This window comes from Hesperophylax consimilis, chromosome 14 (genome assembly GCF_061612785.1).
Source record: "Hesperophylax consimilis isolate HC1 chromosome 14, BYU_Hcon_1.0, whole genome shotgun sequence".
NCBI classification, from domain to species: Eukaryota; Metazoa; Arthropoda; class Insecta; order Trichoptera; family Limnephilidae; genus Hesperophylax; species Hesperophylax consimilis.
Genome location: NC_142849.1, coordinates 27,243,911 through 27,269,724, shown reverse-complemented (window position 1 = coordinate 27,269,724; position 25,814 = coordinate 27,243,911). Strand labels below are relative to the sequence as shown.

General features: G+C 32.0%; 1 protein-coding gene and 1 long non-coding RNA gene across 4 annotated transcripts; one reads left to right on the top strand and one right to left on the bottom strand.

Moving 5' to 3' along the window:
- Positions 1-24,750, bottom strand: LOC149418134 (AP-1 complex subunit sigma-2-like). Of its 3 annotated transcripts, none has more exons than XM_089639670.1 (5): positions 24,613-24,750; positions 20,739-20,917; positions 18,607-18,715; positions 17,987-18,124; positions 1-939 (listed from the first exon to the last, which is right to left on the bottom strand). In XM_089639670.1, the coding sequence occupies exons 1-5, from the start codon at positions 24,613-24,615 to the stop codon at positions 895-897; spliced, it is 474 nt and encodes a 157-aa protein (XP_089495796.1). In that variant the 5' UTR covers positions 24,616-24,750; the 3' UTR covers positions 1-894. The 3 variants fall into 3 exon arrangements, with proteins under 3 accessions (XP_089495796.1, XP_089495798.1, XP_089495797.1); XM_089639672.1 differs by lacking the exon at positions 1-939 and adding an exon at positions 9,443-10,568; XM_089639671.1 differs by lacking the exon at positions 1-939 and having other exon boundaries at positions 16,678-18,124.
- LOC149418135 (uncharacterized) lies at positions 8,557-18,226 on the top strand. Its single transcript, XR_016303154.1, has 3 exons — positions 8,557-8,576; positions 17,930-18,082; positions 18,161-18,226. It is a non-coding gene; the product is annotated as an uncharacterized LOC149418135 (long non-coding RNA).
- Positions 24,751-25,814: the final 1,064 nt, after the last annotated feature.

The window sequence follows — 25,814 nt, the reverse complement described above, 5'->3', positions numbered from 1 at the left end:
CTTAATAATACTACATTTTTAATATTAAGAAAGGTGTGTAAGATATCTCAGTTATTTTCATTAAGGTGTTTTTCTGTTTATTTAAGTTTTTTTCTGTATTTAACATGAATTTCACGTGGAAACTTCACTGGTTAATGCAAACATGTAAAATTTAAATATTTATTTAAAATTTTAAAACTGTTTGATTCCATAAAAACTAAAATAATATAAATATATTCAATTTGTAAAAGTCCGTTAATTAAAGAAGAATGGTCACTGTCACTCGTCAATATTACAAGAAGCAAGGTACGATGTATGTTCCTTTCGAATGCTCCGTAATGATATGTGTACGAGCTCTGCCTGGGAATACTATACTTCGGTCTTATGTATTAGGAAAATGACAAGTGTTTTTTTTTTTATTGAAACCTAAGACTAATAGGTTCATTAAAAATTACACGAGGAGTAGCACATAAAATTTTGTCTTGAAAATTTTTTATTTTTTCATAAAATTATTAAAAAAATTGTCTATTTTTGTCGTAACTGTCGTACTATGGCATACCATTTTTGAATGGTGACCAGGGCTACAATATGTCAAAAAGCAGGTAGCCAACGTAAAAAAAATAAATTAGTTAACCATAACTGACCTAAGTTGAACAATAATTTTGTGCATACATACCATGTTTTACAAACTTTGCATACTTACCAGATCTAAGTAGTAGATGTGAATCTAACAAGAACCAATTTTTATAAATATAATTTTCTATAATATATATATATATATATTGGTAAATATTTTTCAAATTATGTAGGTACCTTAATTTTCATGTGCTGCTCCTCATAAAAACACTAAGGGGATTATTGTACATATTTAGGAGGCAAGGAGTGCTGGTGTAAGTATGGCTGTGTATCCTCTTCTTATAGGAGACCGATGTCTCTCAGTGCGCCGTCCACAGCTTCATCCTATTTTAAAAAAAGAAATAAACTAAGAACTTAACAATGTGTCGCCGTCAGATAACATTGTCTTCACGATGTGAAATGTAGAAATCGTAAAGAATATTATTTAGAAACCTATTCATTAGTCAGTTAAAAATCTTTGATTGGCTTCCGTTTTTTTTTTCCGCCTTTGTAAATCAAATTCGCCATTGAAATAATAAAGGCAAATGTTATTTTATTGGTGACCTGAGGGGCGATTTTGGTTCTACTTTAGAATAAGGAATTGTGATAAGTCTTAAAATTGATTGCTTTGTCTCTCTCATCCGAGAGAACTGGAATCACAGTCAAAGAATATGTGGTTAATAATCTTCCGAGAGAACTGGAATCACAGTCAAAGAATAGATGGTTAGTAATCATCCGAGAGAACTGGAATCACAGTCAAATAATAAGTGATAGTAATCATCCTAGAGAACTGGAATCACAGTTAACGAAAAAGTGATTAATAATAATCATCCAAGAGAACTGGAATCACAGTCAAAGAATAAGTGGTTAATAATCATCCGAGAGAACTGGAATCACAGTCAAAGAACAGGTGGTTAATAATCATCTGAGAGAACTGGAATCACAATTAACAAAAAACTGATAAATAACTTCAATAATTAAATATTACAATTTGAGGTTTTACTCATTAAGTTTTTCCAAAAATAAAATAAAATATTCATCTAAGACTTCCAGAAAAGTCAATAGATGTCGCATATTAAGATAAAAAAAAGTGGATATATTTATCGAATACACTATCTAGATTGCATTTAGTTCGAGTTGAATCTTGCGATCATACATAAAGATAGCAACCAATAAAAATGTGCAGTGAGAAAAATTAAGATGACATTGGCAGTTCTTATTCGAAGCACGATACAGATAAATATGACCACAGGAGATAGGGTCCTATTAGCGCAGTTGGTAGAGCAGCGCCCTGGCTAGGCGAAGGTCCTGGGTTCAAGTCCCAGAAGGGACCGATTTTTTTTTGATTTTCTGTTTTAAATTTTCTTTTAAAAATCACTAATATTATCTTCAATAATTTAATTATTTTTAATGATAAACTAATGTTTAAGAGACAAGGTTTTTTATGCATTGCACAAAGGATAACTAAAATTATTTTTAAACTATAATTATTTTTTTCAATCAATATAGGTTTTTCCAGTTAATAGTTATTGTTTAAACATAATAATAAAATTTAAGGTTAAGGACAATTCCTGATGCTTAAGTAGAACCGGAATCTCCCCCTGTAAATTAGTTAGAAAATTGGAGGTTGAAAATTGGTAGCTTTCATAACAATGAACTGAAAACTCCAATAAGTGTGATCCTTTCTTGAAACTATACCGATTTGAAAGACAGCTGATGTCGTTAGACATTTTGACTCCTATGACCCAGACAGGCCAATGAAATTGATTATCTGTTCAAGATAGAATTCAGTTATTTTTAAATGCTTGATCAACTTTAAAGTAAGAAAAAAATGGCCTTACTTCAGGCATACAGACACGCCCACGGTACACTTCTATCGATTTATCTTTTCAGTGCCCCCCACAATACAACAGATACCAATCAATGGCCATTTTCACCAAACCAAACTAAGTGAATTACGCCAAGTGCCGTTGGTGACACCCAGATTGTGCATTTGAGCCTTTAATTATGCCCGAGCCACATGAGGCTAGTATTTCAAGTGAAAATAGCAAGCTACTATGCCGACGTCCTGTCCTGGCTTCAGCTATAGCGGTTTACTCGATGCTAGAAAATTTTAAGCCAGTATATTGCAATGACTAAATTAACAAGTCCTTAGGGAAAAACATGTTACACTAGCCGATCATGCAAAAGCTTCGCCGCCCACACAAAGCTAAATACAAAGCCAGGATAGTAATTCTAGCTCAAATAATAGAACCCCATCCTATTAAACCTGGCTTGAGATGCTAGGCAACTGGCTTCCTCTCTAGCTTACTTGGTTAAAAACAAAGCTAGTTCTGTTTAAATGTAGATTACTAGCAATAGCTTGCTGTTCTGACTTGAAATACTAGCCTCATGTGACTCGGAAATTAAGGCATTAGGGTACTAACTGAAGCTACCGCGTCGAAACGTTCAGTCATCTTACTGTCTTATAAGTCAAGCCTATTGTTAAATCCCTTTCCACATGTTTTCTTTAAAACCATAGATATTTCTGGGTAAACCAGTTTAGTGGTAGCTCACTTTGATTGGTGAAGACATTTATAAAACAGTTATTTTAAAGCATTTCCCAGATTTTATGTGACATTTTGTTTCTGTAGCATTCCGTAAAAGCATGTTGGCTGAGTAGATACCTATTCCCAAAACATATTGGTTAAGAGCTCAATTGCAGAACCGTTAATATACCTACTTATCCCTTTTTAAACAATAATTAAGGCGATGCACTACGTCGTGTAATATTTTAAATTGAGCCGCTATCAATAACAACCTGTATGTAGATGGCGATAAGGTTTAAATTCCCGCTTAACACCCTCCGCCTGTTTTGATTTATGCAAGAAAAAAACATGGCCAAAAAGTGCCTTTTATTTTATTTTGTCGATGTTCAGGCATAAATATTTATTTTTTTCTCGATCATTTTATAAATAACTTAATTTTCCACATTATACAATAACATCATAACCGAAAATGGGTTCGTAAGTAGGAGATTTTGAACTTTAAAGCAGTTTTCATAGGCCTTTACACTATTTTTTTCTTGGCTTATAAAAAGACTTATCTAAAAAATACTCGATTATTTCAAAGGCCAAGATGTATTCTACTCGCAGTATTTAATTAAAGCATCTGAAAAATTTCTAGGCGACCAAATTTTCAAACAAAAAACACATGATTTTGCATTACTACGTATGGCATCGCCTTAAATAACATTAGCCAATGATACCATGAAATCTCACTTACCTTGGAAAATCAATTAAAAAAATAGTTGCCATTTTTGTGATTTATACAGAAGAATATTTTTTAACCACATAGATAATAGAAATAAGAGAGATAGGCCATGAAATATTTTTAGTATTAAACGGCATACATAAAAGTGTCGTCAACATCATTCACCCTTACTACTGCCAATAGCATCTACACAAAGTGGCGTCCTTTCTTTGTTTCTACCTCTAAACCAAACACATAACTTTTATTGGCTACGCCGCTTTGATAGTCTGTGCAGTTTGTTTGCAGCTCGACAGTCGGCATGCTTCCAATCCGTATCTCCCTGTTTCTATTGTCTATGACTCCCTACTTGTGCAACGGTATTTTTTTTTTTAACATTATTTCTGGCTTTCACCCTTCAAGGGTGTTCTTGGCCATCATTTAAAATTATTGAGAAATGAAAGGTGAATTTAAATATTAATTTTATTTAAATGGGCAAATTTCAAAATTATAATGAAAATTGGAGTCGAGTTCAGACTTAGAAGAGATGAGATGTTGAATGGAGGGGAGGCAATTTTAGATAAGGCTTGATAGAAGAGAGGATATTTGTTTAAAGAGGGACAACCAAAAAATATGTGATCTAAATTTCCCACTTCTAGACCACAGAATGTACAATCTGAGGAGTCAACGACGTGAATTTTAAAAAGATGGGAAGGAACGGAACAATGTCCGATCCTCATTCGAATGAGTGAAGAAATTTCTTTTTTGGAAAAATGAGGGAATTGCTGAAACCACGGTTTTGATGGAATAGTCCTTTGTATTGAGGCATAGCAGGCTCCCTTGGATTGACTAGCAATGTGCCAATACTCCGACCAAACATTGCGGGATCTATCTTTGATGATGGAAAAAATGTCAGATAGGGGAATGTGGTTTACGAGGGTAACAACAAGGTTGGACGCTCCTTGTTTTGCCAAGGCATCCGCAATATCATTACCCATGATACCGTGTGCAACGGTATTATATTTTGAAATTTTTAACACATTAATGATCCCCTGCTGTGGTAGATTAATGAAAAAATAACCTAAACTGTTGAATAAGTAAGCCGAAAACAGGGACTTTATCAATCAATTTATTATAATTCTCTAAATGATTTTATATTTAACCCCTTGGGGACGGAGCCCTGCATTTGCAGTGTTGAATAATCGTACCCATGCGTGGTACGAAGCCCTGCAACTGCAGTGACGTCCTTATACATTCATTTTGCCTTTGGATATTACCTCTACTGGGTTAGTTAACGACTTTATCAAGGATGGTATTGTGTTGGCTTTAACAAAAAATCTTTTTAATTAGTGTAGTTTCTTGCCGGCCCCTACGAGTTAAAAGAGGTGCAACATAAACTTATGGAGTCAAAAGCCAATTGCATCAAAACTAGAGGTTAAGTTAGTACAAATAAAATCAATAAACCAAGATTTCACTGTAAACCCGTTATGTATTTTTTATTAAGTGACAATATCCAACACATGCTCCACGAGATCAGGAAAAGGATTGTTATAGGCAAACCAGCGATACATAATGCAAAAAACGACACAAAAAAAATCCACTTTGAAAAATATGCATCTGGTATGATTTTTAAATCTTCTGTTTTATTATTTTTCACACAAGATATACACAGTATCCGGAAACTAGTGAATGAATGTACATCACATAGAGAACTCAAAAATCTTTCTATTTTTTTTCGATCTGAACATTACGATTTTTTTTTTTTACTTTTTAAATTTTTTTTCGGCAACTAAAGGGTTCAAAATATCGCTGGTGGAACCATAAGGCACTACTCTACTTGAAATTAAAACATCAAATTTTGGATTAAAAACAGCATTCCTTCAATATATTTCAAGAAACAATAACATAATCTAGGGGCTATTACAACACAAAGACAAAGTGAAAAGAAGAAGGATTTGTTAATAAAAAGATATTAAACATTAGACAGAACAAAACAACGACAACAACAAAAATACAAACAGTGAAAATATTAAATATTCTTATTCTTTGCTATGCATAAAAAATAAAACATACTCCATTAGTTATTCATTCTCAGTCTAAAAGTGGACAATCAATTCATTAATACTGACGAGAAATGTAAGTGCAAACTATTATATAATTATAATGTTCAGTTTATTTTATACTAATTTGAAAACAAACTTAAATAATCAGTGGTGGTAATTGTAAAAAATATACTATGTATTTGATTATCCATGCATTTGGTTTCAGATAGGAAATTATATTTCAGAATCAAAATTATAACCATAGAAAAGAGACATGTAAAAGAAAGGGCATTAGGTGACTACATATTTAAAACCACCCTTTTATTACATTTTTGGCACTACACATTTTACAAGAGCAAACAGTCAAATCATTTTAAAGAGGACACTTTTACCAGTGTATTAAAAGTGTTTCAAACTCGTTCGGAACACCCGCCCGCAGTTCCCTCTTACCCCGCAAATACTCAAAGATACTGAGTGTGTAGCGACGTTTATAAATTACGTTTAAATTTAGTCTCGCGATTCAATTCGACAATGTCCTTTTCATATTTTTTTGTTAATTCTTCAGCTTCCTAACAAAATCAAAGTCATTATTTAAAATATTTATGATCCATCCAGTACACCACTACATAAGCAAGGCTCTCTTTAAATGATTTACCTGTACCAATTTAGCAATAAACAAAAATATTAATAAATCCTAGTTTATCGAGATTCTTTTTCAAATACATACTTCTATGTAAATCAAATTACGAAAATTGAAATTTTCCTTTCATTCTTTTAATACATATATCATTTTACACAGTATAACTACATTTATTTTCAATGTAATATTCTATTAGCTGTAATAATTGACGTAATAATAATTGAACACATATTACGTACAGATTTAAAATCAATCTATTCAAACACACACCATAGATAAAGTTATTAATAAAACAGAATTAAATTTCAAACATTTATCTGTAGATAGTTTTAGAGAAATCCAGTGTAGACATATTGATTGTTTGCTACTATTGTATAAGTTAAATTTATGTAAAGAAATATTTTTCTTTGAAGACAATATTAACAACTCTCAAACGAAAGATGTGAAACAGAAAAGGTTCAGTCACTAGGAATTGAACCCAGTACCTCTTCCTTGTCGGGGAAGTAACGGCAAGAAAGAAGTCGTGGGTTCAATTCGGGGGATATAAATCCGATCGAAAATTGGAACCGATAAATTGTGACGTCATATGATTGCCTAACCTTTTCCACCAATGAAAAACTCTGAAAGTCTATGGAATAAACTTTCAGAGTTTTTCATTGGTGTATAGTATAATAAGTAGGCTCTGAATTAGAATTGTACTGTCTATATATTGGCATATCTATGCTTTTTTAGTACCAATTTGGTTCATACAAAAACCCCGAAGATTTCGATCTAGTGAGTGGTTTAATTCATAGATGCAACTGAATTTTTTTTTGTCTTTTGTGTTCCACATCTTTAATTTGAGAGTCATTAAGAATGTCTTCAATAGTTAAAAATTACATTTTGAGGTTTAACTCAATAAGTTATTAATCTAATTTTGAAGACACTTCGTCTGGGCAAATATATATTTCAAGGTGATGCACTACGTCGTGTAATATTTTAAATTGAGCCGCTATCAATAACAACCCTTACGTAGATGGCGATAAGGTTTAAATTCCCGCTTAACACCATCCGCCTGTTTTGATTTATGCAAGAAAAAAACATGGCCAAAAAGTGCCTTTTATTTTATTTTGTGGATGTTCAGGCATAAATATTTAATTTTTTTTCGATCATTTTATAAATAACTTAATTTGCCACATTATACAATAAAATCATAACCGAAAATGGGTTCGTAAGCAAGAGAATTTGAACTTTAAAGCAGTTTTCATAGGCCTTTACATAATTTTTTTCTGGGTTTATAAAAAGACTTATAAGCCAACTTAATAGAACAAATAAAATATCAAACAATTTTATGCATAATAATGACACAGCTGCATATTTTACCTCTACAATCTTATTGGTTTACACTGCTTTTGAAATTCTAATAAATTTAATTTATAATATTTGCAAAAAGCATAAATAAAAAATTACCATCTCTCATTCAACTGTAAATAAAAATTTGTATATCTCGCTTCTGAAAATTTGGTTAATAGATCATCATTTTTGGTTATACATATTCCCTTCAATAAAACTCTGGTGTAAATATTATATATTTCTGTAAAATAATGCATAAAACACTAATAAATTGTACTAGGTGCACACTACCGTAAATACTACTAACACTAGAAAAAAGTTGTAAATACATAAATGATCTTCAGCATAATCAATGCTCAAAAATCAAACCATATCCAATTTATTCAAATAATAAATTATTTACGATTTTATTTACATTCTATAATCTTGCTGGCAAAATAATATCATATTTGACAATAAAATCGGCTAGATATCTCGTCTATATTAGTTATGAAATGCTTTTTATCATCTAATATGTATGTGGAATATCTTTCAAGATTTATGTTTATCACGCTTTTTTGATTAAATAAAGAAAGACAAACATTCCCGCGTTACGAATAACCTGACAATATTTGAAAATCTCCTACTACCACCACAGTAAGCGGAAAATGTTGCTCGCGTTGTGATGGAGGCCAGCTGAGGAATTGAACACACTACGCCTGGGTGGGACTCAAACGAGACGTCAACTCAGCCACCGACCGGTATGGTATAAATAAAAATTAAGATACATTAAACTTATTCTTAAGCCACATTTACGAGGGGATAAAAAAGCAGCCTTGTACATAGGTGTTTTCCAGCCAATCGACAGCCAATAAAACCTAACCCAACCCAACCTCGTGAATGTGGCTTTACATGTTACTACTATAAGCATTTTGGTAGCTGCCTAGAGATTACAAACAAAACGTAAAAATAAATCTTTTTAAATACTTATTTTCAATACTATTTATGAATAAAGGATTACTGTTAAAACAGACTTCCTTCAGAATGTAACAGTTGTAAAAAATAATATAAAAGTAAGTCAGTCAATTGAATTAATTAACAAACAACGCAAACTGTAAATTGACAAATACTAACTAAAAATCAATAAAAAGGAATATTATTTTCATTTAATGGAGAATAATTCAAATCTATGCTGCTTTCTAGTTCAAGTAATAACGATGCATTTAAATCCTTTTCTGCTTTTTAATTGAATATGCATTAGGTTTCACCAAAGCATGCATTTAACTCTACGAGCTAATTTGTTTGGTTTTGTGAACAAACAGCTATTTATAATGCTAGAGTCAATTTGTTCAGTTTTGTGAACAAACAGCTATTTATAACCCTTGAGTCAATCTGTTCAGTTTTGTGAACAAACAGCTAATTATAACCCTAGAGTCGATTGGTTCGGTTTTGTGAACAAACAGCTATTTATAACCCTAAAGTCAATTTGTTCGGTTTTGTGAACAAACAGCTATTTATAACCCTAAAGTCAATTTGTTCGGTTTTGTGAACAAACAGCTATTTAAAAACCTGGAGTCAATTTTTTCGCTTTTGGGAACAGCTCATATCGTCTCATATTTTTTTAAACTTTTTAACTTTTCATAATTGATTTAAAAAATTTAATATTTCAAAAATTATGTTTATTTAAAATAATAAAACTTGAAAGTGTATTTCATCATCTTTCAGTTTTCAGATACGTTCAAAAATATTTCATTTATTTGCAGAAATAAATACAAATTCTCCGACTTTATGATAGAAATATAACGGTCAATGTGCCAGAGGCGTTAAGAGAACTATTCCATTCCCTAAACATTATGCAGGGTATATTAAATCTTCCTTTGGGCCTGTTAATCAAATACTGATCAAAGTTTGGCATAGAATAAGTGTTTTTAGATTGATGTTCAGCTGTCACTATATTAATTATGTAGTTACCAACATTATATTTACCAATGCTAAATGGGCAAGAAGAGTAGGAAACTTACATATTCATATAATAATATCACAAAAGCATTTGGCACTGAAAACAGAACTAAATACATTCAATTATAAATGAAAACAAATCACGGAATAAAGAACAATAAAATTGAATGGCTAATTGTTCGATAATGAAAATCGCAAATTATAGACAGAAAATATATAAATATACTTAAAAATAGTTTTGGATGTAAGATTATTTCTCTGCCATAAACAATATTCATGAGAACATTACCCATGTGACAAACTATAGAAATATATATTCCACATGCCATAGACATCAGAAAATACATTAAAGATACATATGCCACAACTTTTAAAAATATGTATTAAAATTTCTATGCCACTGTCATTGTGACATGATAACATATCCGCGCACAAAACTGTAGACATATAAATTGATGCCAAAACTTTTACATTAAAAAAATTAGTCTATGGCACAAATCATAGATATATTATTGTATCGCTCATCGATATATTATGTCACATCTTGTAGACATAACAATATTTCCATGCTGAAAATCAGAACGTATACGTAATATATGTATTGTGTACTCATGTGAAGAATCATAGAATGATGACATGTCTATGCAATCTCACAAACCATAGAAAAGTCAACATACCAATCTGCGATCTGGATTATCTATCAAAAAGCCATTAATTTCAAAGATACCGGGCAAGCAAAATAAAAAAGTAATTAAAGGGAAAGAACCTTATTGATTCAGACTGTCTTTGAGGTCCTTTAGCCAGGCGTGTGAAACAGAAACAGAAAACATAGAACAACATTAGTTAAATGCATGAGGCACAGCTGTGCTAACAAACAGACTGTGCGGGTTACAATATACAGAAGATGTGACACTCAAATGCTAATAAAAAGATGGCAGAATATTAACTAACTACAATACTAAAACAGGCAGTGTTTCTTTGTAGACATGCTGAGTTTAGAGGTGTCCAGTTCCTAGGGAAATAATGCTTTCTCCGTATTCCCATTAAATGTGTACTATACATATAAAATAATGTGCGTATGCCGCACTAATTTGACAGCCAGGTGTGTTTCGCGTAAGAGGAACCCAATTCATTATGTTAATGGAAGAGGGGTTAGTAAATACGTATATGACAAATAATAAAAAAACTGTGCAGGAGAGCCTTTTAAGTGCGCGGAAACAACGTCTATTGATGTCGTTTTAGAGAAGATATGATATAATATGTGACACAACACACATATTATACGCATTAGTAGCCTGTCCATTAGTGTCACAGCACCAACTATACTCAATAGTTTCACGCCCAAAAACGATAATTTTTTATTGACTTTTACTGATTTTCACTGACTTCACAAAACGCTTGGGACAGCGTGCGTCATAACACAAACCCCTGTTTGCCAGCATTTTCTGGCAAGTTTCCGTTCTTTAAATAATTTGTAAATGATATAGTAAAAGCTGGTTTATATTTCATCAAATTGACCATATTTGACCTAATACATAAATGCTTCTGATGTAGTAACTATTAGCGACTTATTCAATTTTTTTAGGAATTTTTAGCTTTTTAAACTGTTCTACCCAAAAGTAAAAAACGAAACACCTAACATTAATCAACTTATATCAGCGAGCCACTTTTAGCAGGCATCTGCAATGTTTGAAACAACGTTACACCCCTTTTGATTTACTACATTGATGTACATATTCAATTTTGGTTGTACGATGATATATAAAAGATAAATTAAGTGAAAATAGATTTTCAATTAGTGTTTGGCAGATGCTATATCAACTACTGTCAATATGTTATATTTTTGCCATCTGCTTGTAAAACTATCAGTTAAAAGAATAAATAATAAAGATAATTCATACTTCAAACACAAATGTACTGTCAGTTTAAAAGATGTCTACATATTATTACGTACGAATAGAGTTAGTTTGAGTACATAACAGTAATTTTATGTAAACTAATTCATTTTTACCTTTTAAATACAATTATAGTAGAGATATGGTAAAATATTATATCGACTGTGATTTGGTAAAACCTATCAAGCCACAAAGTAAAAACTTTACAGGATACAATAAAAACAAATATTTGTCAAAAATCTTATATATGAAAGTGGTTATTTGTTTTTCTATTTACAATTATGAAATATTTGAGTGCCAGGTAATTTCATATACGGTTTTCTCGAAATAATCTAAAATGTATGCATAAATTCAGTGATTAGCATTAAAAATGCATTACTTTACAATGTTGTACTTTGAAGACTATTCTATATGAAACCACGGAAAAGTAACATTCCCAGAAAATGTGGCTTGAAAGGTTTTACCAAAACAACAGTCGACTTTATATAATATATAAATAATGATGGCAGCATTTTACCTATAAAATAAGTTGATATGTGAAGAATATTAAAATGAGAGATTTGAAGGCTTGGTTCGTAACTTTCATCAACTTTTCAGTTTAGGTTCATAGTTTAACTTAAACAATTAATTCATTCTTCATACGTTTTTGGTCCAGAAGTTTTATATTCATGTAGTTTGTGTCAGGCTTTCTACAGTGAAGACAATAAATGCATTGCACGGCGTGCTTTGGTGCTATTTGGCTTATAGGATAAAAACTTTTTGGTTCGTACGCAATCACCAATCCGGCAAAGCCACATAAATTTTATGTATGTGAAATATTAAAGCGGAATCTCCTGCGACCGTTTCCACTAACATTATCTAAAACATTACCACAAACATTGGCTCAAACATGCAAAACGGGGAAGTAACCATCCACATTTTTAGCAGAAGCGACGTTTATGTTTTCCATGGCCGATGGAAAACATTATCCACGCGGATGAAACGGGAAAGGCAGGGGAGGGGATTGTTTCATATTAATTGTATTTTTGAAATTCTTAAACAGTATAATCTATGGACAGTAGCCATAAATCATGATGTAATGTCAATTCACACTTCTTGTGAAATGTTTTTTTGCACATGCCGTATAATTAAAAATAATTCTTCAAAATCAGTTATATTCTATTTTTAAATCCATAAACCAATTAAAATTTCGAGGTAGTAAATAATTAAATGTGTGTGGCCACGCCCACCAATGTTTCAACAAAAGGAGGAGACGGAATGTGGACGAAAACAAATAATTTTTGTGATAATGTTTGTGGTAATGTTCGAGGTATTATATACGGAAACGGTCACGGGAGACCGGCTTTTGTACAAACATTAAGATCTGAGATATGAACACATTAAATTTTACTTACGGAAAATATTAATTCCAATATTAACCACTCGAGTGATTTTCAGCATATTATGCCAAGTTTTGCAAAACGTTTTGAGTGATCGCACGCCAAAATATGCCATTTTTCTTTACCTTTTGTAAAACATTTATTTAAATTTTTTAATACGTTACAATTTTCATTGGTATAATTTTTTTATTTTTTTTTTAAAAGAAAGACAAACATTCCCGGGTTACGAATAACCCAACAATGTTTGAAAATCTCCTACTACCACCACAGAAAGCCGAAAATGTTGCTTGTGTTGTGATGGAGGACTTACTTAATGTTTTCCTATTTTATCAATAGATGTCTAAATTCCGCCGTTTAAAGCCTAAAGTAGACTGCTATAAAAATCATAGATTGTTAATTCTTTCTGAATTGATGTTCCTTTATTTACGAATGCTGGGCTATAAAAATGAAGCAAATGTTTGTTTTATTCAATATTTATCACATTTTTACATACCAGCATATTCCTTACCCGTTATATTGAATTACCTGTCTATTTAACATGTTTTTAACTCATAGGAAGTGACTTTTATTCAATATTTTTCTAATCAAAGTGTAAATTCTCTACCACTTGTCTTTTGCATTGTCAAATGTCGTGTAGGTGGCTGCCTGTATATAAAGCAATAATCGAGATTATTCTTATTGACAATAGTATACAGTGAAAGTATCTTTCTAAAGCAATACCTGTTCATTGTGGTAAAAGTATTTAATATTCTAATTTAGTGAATTCAATCTTGACAGTTTACGCAAAAACCAAGTATTCTATAAAATATTTTTTCGTACAAAACTTTTAGAATAGCTGTTTAAGATTAAAAATTAAGTCTTGTTATATATATATAATTTGTATCTGTAATCATCAAGTAGGCTATAAACAATATACAGAAAAAGAAAATATTCAATTTTGACCCAAATACAAAAGACAGCAATTTTAAAAGAACAGTATGCAGAATTCACGTGTTTATAAAGTTTATAATTTTTTAATCATTTTTTTATAAATCCTAAAAATATTGAATAAACGCCAAAATATAGGTGAATTCATTGGCTATATAAAATTACAATCAGTTTATATGACTTCATATTAAAATTCAAAGGTATGATTTTTTTTAATGAGGGCAGGAAATTTTCAAAACGAATGATAAAAAGTGTCAAGCACCAGACTCATATTTCAGTTATTGACGCGATCACTCGAGTGGTTAAGGACTGAAATATGATAATATATTAGTATATATAAATTTTTAATACTTTTTTAAATACATATTAATAAAGCACATTTGGCAAGCAATAAATATTATTTGCAAAGCAAAAAAAATAATTTTATTATGCTCAGATTCAGTTTTTGTTTTCTGAAGCAAAACAGTAACTTATTAAAAACTTAGCAACATACAAATAAATATGTTGTTCCTCAATAGCAATAATTTTTTAAATACATAAAATATACATTATTATATACTTAAACACATTACATATCATTTTAAAATTAAGTTGTTTTTCTAACTTACTTCCAAACAATAAAAATCTAAAGACAATAATCCTACGATATAATTTAATAATACATAATACAAATATATATGTGTAATATTATGTGACTATGATATAATAATTACAGTATTAATTGTGCTTCTAAAGGCACGGCTTGGACGTATGATATTCTTATTATCACTTAGATGATTGCACCTATTATAAACAAATATAACACAATTGCAATAAAATGGAGTTTGCTCAGCCATCTAACAGTATTTGCTTTAGAGAAAGTATAAAGTATGTATTCATTAACCGTTTGAGTGCCAATCATCGATTCGTGTTTTAACGAAGATTGCCGATCGTCGATTTCCGTCGATTGCGTCAGTCGTGTTCTGATTCGCGCGTACGTCGGAACGTAAAATTCTCATTTTTTCGAAACGCCTGGACTTCGGGATCCTCCTCCGCGTGATTCTAAACCAATATTCTTTAATAAAACACCGAAAAAATCATCGAAATCCTTGAAAATTCAAAGAATTTATGGGGTTTTAAAAAAATATATAGTTTCATAAAAAATAATGTTTTTTTAGTGGCATTTTACAAGCAACTGTATGAATTTTTTTGGAACTCAAACGGTTAATGTTTAAAATTTTACTTAAAAGATACATATTACATGAATCTGATAATAAAAACCTACTAAAAGATCCACATATAAAATGAATGATTTATAATTATGAATTTAACTCATTATGTATGTAATTAATTGATTTAAAGTAGTATGGATTCAAGAAAGGGAGATTTTAAGAGGCAAGAACGTTATACAATGAAACTCTTTTAACACACTTCCGGCGGGAAGGGTAGTTCTACCTTTTACGGTCTTACTTGAATGACAGAAAAGGTTTTGCCGTCTGATAATTTTATATCAATCTCGTTGTAAGGGTCCCAACTATATGTATTTAAAAATGTGAACTTTAAAAATTTTGTAAATTGTACCGTCTAACCTGATAATGAGTTTATATATTTATAAAAATTGTACATAATCTACCATAAGTAATTTCCCCAGAATAGCTAGTTAAAAATCAGAGAAATTATTTTATGGTATCCTTAACCTTTCCTTATCTGTGGTGTGTATTTACTACACATTGCTTCTAATAACTTTAATAACTCTATAAATATAATAAATTCTGGGTTCAGATTTTAGGTATTCCTCCGTTATACATTTATGCACTGAATTAAAAAATAATATTTTACACAGTTTTCAAATTCAATTAAAAATCAGAGATTTTTGTTAAAAATCAGGAACAAATACACCAATACAATCAACCGTGTGATACTAATACGCGAAGAGTGTGCGAGAAAATGACACGCTATTGATGTCACAGACATCCACACGTCTGCAGTTGTATTTTGATTTAGACCATCGATACCTACGACCGCACAGCTGTGTTTGTGCCAGCCGCCAGTCGCTAGTCAGTCGGCCGCGAACCGTCGTTAGATGTGGACCCCTCGCACGTTTCTTTAGCATTTGCCGATGGTTTTTTCACGTTTTCAGCAATTAAATTACAATTATTATCACTTTTGATATAAAATATAACAAACATAATCGATTAGCTATGAATATTCATATTTTTCTGATATTAAATAGCTTATTTTGAGATGTGTATTGACTACACAGCACAGGAACGCGTGGATTTTTTTAAGCACAGTAAGGGAAAGGTTAAGGATGCGCTGGTGAACTTAGTGAGTTTAGCGAGTTTCACTATATGTATAAACAGCTTAGATAATATCAAAATACATATTGATCATATGTAATAATTCCATACACATTAAGATACATTTTACAATGTCACATGTTTATAACAATTCCCAAGATAATACCACACAAAAAAATTCTAAATAACTAATAATGGTTAGAACAATGCAAAATTATGTAGGTACTATAAAAATACAATAAATATCATGCTCTCGTTGAGAATCCATCACCGTATAAGTCACTCTGAAATGGCATTTGACAGTAGTGTATGGGAAAAACGCAATAATTCTAAAAGTAAAAAACGACAGCAATAAGTTTGCTTTAAATGCACTTTAAATAGTGGTTTCTTGTCTGTCTTGAAGAGTGGCTAAATATGACTTATGCGGACACGTATTCAGATAGACAAAATTAAATAATGAAAATGTTACTCTCACCACCCAGTTATGAATAAAACATTCAAACATAAACAGAGTTAGAATATTCAATATTAATTATTCCAATCATTATAAGCATTAAACATTTCACCGCATTCCTGCTGTTTATAGGATAACAGTTGTACGTGGCATTAATAACAACAATAAACGGGTTAATAATGATATCATTATTAGACAATGAAATTCAACCATTCTCCTAAGTAACATAAATCAATATTATATCAAATCAGATCTTATTCCTTTCGATTAATGCTATTTAAAATTACTAGCTGTACCCCGCCACGCGTTGCTGCGGCTCAGTCTGTCTGTGCAGATAGAAAAACAATAGCGGTTGTTGCTTTTACGTCCAACAGATGGCGCAGTTTTTTTTTTTTTTACCTCAAAAGTGACATCTACATAATATGTGTATAAAAACACATGCGTATTCGAATGTAGAAGAACTTTCGGAGATTTAATATTTTGAACAAATGAATATTTATAAATATTTATTTAACATGAATTTTTTACTTCTGATAAATTCTAAGTGCTCTTAAAATACAAGAAATGCTTGCGTCAGGCGCTTATTGCTTATAAAAATGTGGGTTGGATAGTAAAATAAGCAAGAATATTGTTTAAATCGGCGGCTCCACGTGTATTTAGAGCCCCGGTAACCATGAGGGGAAACTGAGCAACCCCACCATTACAATTATCGTAATAACAGATAAAATATCAATTGCCGTACAATAATTAATAAATAGATGAGGTCAGTGACCCTACACGGGAATTTAAAGGTTAAGCAAGCTATGAGTAGTAAAATGTTACGGCCTGAATAATGCTAAATCTATAATAATCTTTTATTCTTTCTTTAATTATCTACGCAAGACTTACTCCATAAACATAACCTATTTTTAATGAAAACAAAATATTTTTTCAACCTTTCCTATAATGCAAACTCAGTATGGCAAAAATGCTGTCATAAATTTGTGTTTTTTTGTCTAATCATTTTCCCGAAGAGTGAGAGACAATATATAATTGACAGTACAAATAACAGAATATATAAGACAATTGCTTTTGTTTGAATAACAAACAAGATGCCAACCCAATATTCGCTATCCATTTACCTACCAAAATAATGAGTAAGAAATTAATACATAAAATAAGCAATCATCGACAATACAAATAACAGAATATCTAAGAAAGTTGGATTCGTTTGAATTGCAGATAAGATCAAGCGTTTTTACGACAAGACTAAAGCAGTTCGTTAGCAGGACTACTGACCTCCTGCAGCAGGTCCTGCGCTGCGATGGCTTTCAGGACGTTCTTTTTAGAGGTCTCTTGAAGCTCTCCGCCGATGACCAGCTCGTCGAGAATGAAGTAGGCCTTCTCGAAGTTGAAGATTATATCCAGTTCGCATACCTTAAAAGGAAGTAATGAAAAATAAAAAAATATCAGTAATAATTTACAGTTTCAGGGATTCAGTTTATGCTCGGCTAGCAGTCAAACAGATCGATATCATTACTCACAGTGTACACCGACAACCCTTGGGTACCGCACCAGGGACTGGAAGAGGGTAATATATACCCTCAAACAAGAGAGTTGTGCCGTGTACAATATAATTTAGGTAATTCTAGAAAAACTATTCTGTAATAGATCTGCAATTAATAAAATTTATCCTGTTAGTATTTTTCAAGATATTAAATAAAACCTATCCAATTCCAATGAAATGACTGAAAATAGATGTGTTCAGTTATGTTGAGCAGTTTATGTTTGGTATGATTTTTTGAATGAGCGCGGCCGAATCCTAAACTGAATAAATATGTCCATCGCTCAAGGTGTTTCTTTTTTTAATACGCTATCACTCGAGTGGCTAGGAGAATGGCGTGATGGTTTAGACTTACGCTTCCGAAGTATTTATCAAGGAGCTCCACGTATCGGTGTATTAGCTCCAGGGTCAGCAGCTCATTGTCTCCTTGATCCACAGCGCAGCAGAAGTAAAGGGAGGCATACCTGGAAACAAGAAAACCTTATACTCATTGTACTGAACTTCCTAAAATGTAAGACACTTTGGACAAGTTGTTTGCCAAACTGACAACTCCAATATCGAGAATGATAACAGGCATAGTGAGAGTCATGAGAAGCAGAAATCACCCATGCGATGGACTGATCCGAGTATCACAGGCGTCTGTGATACAATTTTCTGCAGCTCTCCATGCAGCGCAGGACCGTGAAGAGTGCAGGAACACGCTTCTCCGAGGCATTTGGAGGAGGTCACGATCCTCACTAACGATGCACCCACTCAAGAAGAAGGATGAAAATAACAAGTATCTATGTACAGTATAGTAGACCTCGCGTTTCTATTTTCTCTCTATAAATGAACCAAATTTTCTTCTTAACCCTTAAATGCACGATTTATTTATTTTTCTGGAAAAAAAATATTTTGTAGATATTTACATGCATATGCAAGGAAATATAAATAATTTTATTTTTTTGTAATTTTTTAATGATATTTGATTAATAAAAAATTGTTGCAAGTTTACAACACCATGTATTTAATAAAAATTAATATGAACAATTTACGTATGAAAAAAAAATAAAAAACCTAAAAAAATTTCTCAAAACTAATAAGTGTACAGGAAAAATACGAGTTATTACATATAAGTATTGTATTATTGTATCTACTTACCTAAGAAAATCAAAATAATAACAGCAAAACAAAACTGTAATTCTAACCTCCAACCAATTTTCGAGAATCTTCACTTTGTTAAAGGAAAAGTGACATTTGATATCCGCGAAAGAAAAAAAAGGCGATGCCACTCGATAAAATATATTACCGTGAACTTGATAATTCTAAAACGGCATGCATTAAGTATACACCAAAGAGTTAAAGGTGGTTTGAACGGTATGTTGCAGTTTTGCAACAGTATGCATTTAAGGGTTAAATCATTAGATTGGTAGAATGGTCAGATTTAGCAAGCTCGATGACAGCATAGTAACTGAGCGAATAAGAGTAACACAACCTAACCTAACCTAACCCAACCCGTCAGTGTACAGGGCTGATGCTCGAGTCAGGCACGCTGCAGACTACTGAATTTGATATACGAATAGCGGTTGATTATAGAGCTTTTGTGATTTTTGAAATTTTGTGCTTTCAAACAGTAAAAATAACGATGGATAATAGTTGTTGTCGGATAAGTCAAGAGGCGGATTACTATAAAAATAAAAATAAAATACATACAGTCAATTAATTACAGTCATTCAATATTATCAAGTTTAATTTGTAAAAATCCATTTTAATTTTAAGTATTTTTTATGTAATTCAATAATACTGTTATTCAATTTATAAAAAAGAGTTTATTTAAAAACAAGTTCTGATATATAATTATTACTATGCGTGACAGCTGTTTCACCTTCTGAAGGTGTTATCAAACTAGGTAGACATAATTAGACAGTTTAATAATGCCTTCAGAAGGTGAAACAGCCATCACGCGTAGTAATAATTACACAGCAGAACTTGTAAAAACTTTAAAAAAATAAATAAATACAGCCAATTTTGTTTTTGCACGGTTTTGAAATAAAACAATCCACAAAACAAAATGGTAATATTATGTGTCCGTACTTAGAATTAGAGTACGAATAGAAGAATAGAATCGTATCGAGGAAGAATTGAGATAGAATTTCGAGTGATGTAAGTGATTCATACCAAACGTGTGAAAACGGATGCGTTTATTTTCCGACAGCGAGCGACAGTGAAAAAATTTATCAACGAATTTTAAAACTTACTTTTTTTGGCATCTTGGTGTGATATCTCACATTTCACCATATTTATATTTTAACTAGCTTTTACCCTCGTCTTCTCTCGCACGGTATTAAGAATATAAGGGGATGAAAAATGATTGGTCGCTCCGTTACGACGTGAAAGAATGACAAATAAGCAAACACAATTTCGCATTAATAATATTAGTCAGGATGTACTGTATTTTTGTACACGGTATTCTGAGCAATCCGTGTAAAAACCGAAATGAGTGTTGACCTTTTATAAACGACTTTGACGTCCTTCCACTCGAGGAAGGAGCACATCTTGGGTTTGCGCGCCAGCACCGTGGTTATGAGCTCACGCGTTATCTTCTTCTTCAGCTTGTCGGGATGCGCCACATACCACTTCTGCAGCCGCAGCTTGCCCTGCCGGCTGAACAGCAGCATGAATTGCATCTGCAAATAAATAAAATTAATAACAAATACTAGCCTTACTAACGCAGGAATAGAAGAAAAATTACAGGATATTATTACCTTGGTAGAAATTACTTGTCAAGATTAATCATAAGAAATTTAAACAGCAGAAATACACATTTCAAATATTCTCAAATACTTCGAGTGGATCAAATCCTTCCTCACTGAGAGAAAATTACAAGTTCGAATTGGCAACCAGTTGTTAATTGAGCGAAATGTGACCAGTAGTGTCCCTCAAGGATCGTTCTGGGTCCAGTTCTGTTTTGTTTTGTACATCACAGATCTGTATAACTAATAATAATAAATAAAATCAGATTCCTGCTGTGTCGCAGATGATACAAATTCTTTGCCAACCCACACACACATCACAACCAACTGCAAAATGACTTAAATGAAGTATATCAAAGAACAAAGGATAGGCTTCTAAAACTCAATGTTAAAAATGCACTGTCCTACATATTGGATAAACTAACCGTAAGCCTTGCAAACACACTTAACCTTTCCCTCACTGTGCTAAAAAAATCCACGCGTTCCGGTGCTGTGTTAGTCAATACACATCTCAAAATAAGCAATTTAATATTGCAAAAATATGAATATTCATAGCTAATCGCTTATGTTTATTATATTTTATATCAAAAGTTATAATAATTGTAATTTAATTGCTGAAAACATGAACAAAACCATCAGCAGATGCTAAAAACACATGCGAGGGGTCCACATCTAACGACGGTCCGCTTCCGACTGGCTGGCGGCTGGCACACACAGAGCTGTGCGGTCGTAGGTATCGATGGTCTAAATCAAAATACAACTGCGGACATGTGGATTTCTCATGTTTCCGCGTAGCGAACTAAAGTGGGACATCAATAGCGTGTCATTTCCTCGCACACTCTTCGCGTATTAGTATCACACGGTTGATTGTATTGGTGTATTTGTTCCTGATTTTTAACAAAAATCTCTGATTTTTAATTGAATTTGAAAACTGTGTAAAATATTATTTTTTAATTCAGTGCATACATGTATAACGGAGGAATACCTAAAATCTGAACCCAGAATTCATTATATTTATAGAGTTATTAAAGTTATTAGAAGCAATGTGTAGTAAATACACACCACAGATAAGGAAAGGTTAATGGAACACCTCTAAAAGCAGTGACGCTACATCAAGACCTGAGAGTTGCCACATAAGAAGACTTAAAATGGGAAACACATATCACTGGTATTGTCAAATAGAAAATTCAATAACATATTTAATCAAAAAAGCCTTCCTTGAGCTAACACCGGAATTGATGTTAATATATATTAAAAATATGTTCAACCTCTCCTGCAATATGCTTTCCAAATATGGGGAAAGATCAGAGGCGGCTCTAGGGATTCAGTCGTGGTAGGTCATTTGAAAAAAATGTGTGACTAATCTTTATTTGATATTGTGAAAAATGCCCATATATTATTAACTATATCAATTTGTTATAGAGTTTTAGAGTCGCGGACTCTAAATAAATATTATGTTAATATAATAAATTGGAAATAAATACACAATCCATGTACTTACGGCAAATTATTTTTAAGATATTAAGTTTTAATGTAGTTGTCCACAACATTAAAATAAATAAAATCAGTGTTTGATTCTATTTGACAATGATTTTTTACGTTTTTTGTTTTGTTTCATTCTAAATCGATAACAACATAAATAATTATTCTAATCCTTTCCCGAACTATGCAATTGAAAAACAACCATTGTTCCACACACTACAAGCGTGTAAAATGAAAAAACGACATTTGTTTATGTCACCATCTCTGTAAAACATATAATATTCACCGTGTTGTCTCCCCCACGGTCATGACCTAAGCGTCCCTAAACTTTCTTCGGAAGCTAATTTTTACTTCGACGAAAAATATAGTGCCATCTCGTTTATTCTATGGCGCGCGTAGGGACAGAAGATGCCAAATTGGACATTCTTTAAATTGACCCAGCGAATCGTGTGGACTTGTGAATGAAAGCTTCTATTAGAGACAACAGATGTCACTGCTAGTCACTCGCCGCCGCCGCTGTTTCGCGTTACATTTTAAATGTTTTGATGCACATAATTGATTATTATATTTATTATTGTTGTCTTATAATTTTGGGGGGTCAAACACCAATTGACCTAAGGGAAGAACCGCCACTGGGAAAGATACAGATCTAATAGAGAATACAGAGACGATTTACAAAGATACCAAAAGCTTGGAAGACCGGCAATATGAAGATAGACTCAATGATCTAAGATTACCAACTTCCACAACATGTCATCGATTATACTAATATAAACCAATTTAAAGCTCGATTGATTCATATTTGGTGAGAGATGAATAACTTATTTTTAATTTAAAACAACCCAATTACTGCTAAATTATTGTGAAATGAGCAGAATTCTGCCTGCTCATTAAATAATATTAATAAAATAAAGAATTAAAATAATTTTCTGGTAAAAAAATATTATATTATAGTTAGGTACTGCCAATGTCTGATAAGACGGCTGTCACCAACATCGCCTGGCATGTCATTTTGGCGGCAAATTGAAAATGGCACATTTTAAGTTGTTACAGAAAATTTATACGTCAACATAAAAATACCTTCATAATCATGAATTTTTTCTTAATTTTTATTTGAGAATAAAAAAAACAGTGAACATACCCTATTCAACACAAATCCGAGTTCATTAGACCAGAGTCACAGCACAACTGAAATTGACTGAAATGAACTCTGTATCGATACAGTCATACTCACAATCATATTGTGCATTCTACTCTTAACCTAACCTAACCCAATAGATAGAGCGTGATCGGCCAAAAAACAAGTGGAATACTGAAAATAAAATTGCAAGTTTTCGCATGGCTATAAACAAATTTAAACTTTTACTCCACCACAAATTGTCAGTATCAGAAATAGAAAAATTAAAGACATACTAACAATCTGATTTTCGGTGCCCCTAACCTAACAGCGTTCTTCTTATTTCTTTATTGCCGAATTCGGTTGATTCCCAAATACATTCTATCTCTTGTTTTAGGTTAGGTTAAGCAGGATGCAATGCAAAATGCGTAGGTGATTATGTCGATAAAGCTGTGCAAAAACTGGCAATTTTATTTTCGATTATATTTTGCATCTGTATGATAATAATCTATTTCATTATATGAATTGTCTTTATCAGTCTTTGTTAATGTGGAATACACCAGTTGAATCATTGAAATACTCTTTAAATATACGCAAAAAGATTAAATAATCATATCCTCACCATTCCGTATGAAAATCTTGGTATTTGTCAAAATGTTAAAATAAATGTGGTAAAAAAAAAACAATAAAACTCGTGTAGATGTTCTCCGAGCAACACTTTAATAGGAAAACTGGTTATTTCCGAATAACCTATATCATTACAGGATTTGTAAACAAAAACAGGACAGAATGAACTTTAATGATTTTTGACCACAAAACAAAACTGGTAACAATTCAGTACCCAATTATTTTATGCCGGCTCATAAATCTAAAATGATAAAACAACCACAGTGTTCATGGTCTATTTCACACGAATTGATATAACAATTTCTACAGTAGTTTGTATGTAAATTGATTTCCTGGGGTTAGAGATAAAGAAACACCTTTCTGCAAATGTGGAAGTATACTTTAAATTCTATCGATTACTCACCATTTTGACTAGTTTGTAATAATATTATTTTTTATGTGATGAAAATCGCGTCAACCTCCACAAACGGGAGGAAATGGTGTACCTCCCATTAATTAAAAACCACAAAATCGAAGAAAATTGACAGATTGACAGATGACGTGCTTTGGAATCAGTGATGGAATGCCGAAAAAAATATTCTCCCCAGCTTTTTCGCCAAAACTCCCCAGATTCGAAAAACTCGGTATTTCAACCTTGAAAAATAGGCAAAATTGCAAAATACGGGGTTAAAACAGGCGCAACAGCTATCGACAAGCAGAAGGGGGAGGGGGATTTTTTATTTCGCAATATTTTGGCTGACTATAAAATGATAGATTAACAAAAAAATCTTCCGATAAAACTTTTGACCCTTGTCATGATAAATAAAAACTGTTATGTAAAAAGAACAAAGAAAATTAACGACAGTCGGTGAAGATAAATTTTTAAGAAAGATGTATTTATTTTGACATGGCTCCCATCAGAGAACAACTTGACAGACGTAAATATCTCTCAAGCCAAGCTTAAAAGGCAACTGAAATACAGGGCCCGTCATTATAGATTTATGTCAACTAGCAGAAGCTTTGGCAAAATATACGTCTGATAGATACGTTAGTTTATGAAAACATTGGAAATCCATAAAGCAATATTTGAAAAACACAAACCATTCCAGACAAACTATGTTTCTTTACATCGGCCTTTAAGATATCGCTCACCGATGGCCTCAAAACAAAATGCATGATTACACAAAATCTTTGTACTTTTTTCCAATAAAACTCCCCTTTTCTCCCTTTGAAATTCAAAATGCCCCAGATGTGGGGACTTCTCCCCAGACCTCTCATCAATGTTTGGAAGGTATTTGGTTTTGTCAGTTCATTTTATGGCTGTAAAGTGTAAATAATATTCATCCATTATTAAACCATTTGCTTTGAAACTTGAAACATGTAGATCATTATTGATTAAGAGGTGTATTTCATTTTCACATAAATAATATCTAATTATGGTTAACTTTTTTATGCATGCAAATTAGTGGAATGTGCGAATAGTTTATTTGGTTGCGTCAAAATTTCAAGAGATCTCTAATTTCTAATAATTTTAACGAATAGGAATTATTTTTTTAGTTAAAATTTCCTCAGTACCTAAGTTACAGTTTTAGAACTGGCAATATTAAAATACCAAATGATTAGGTT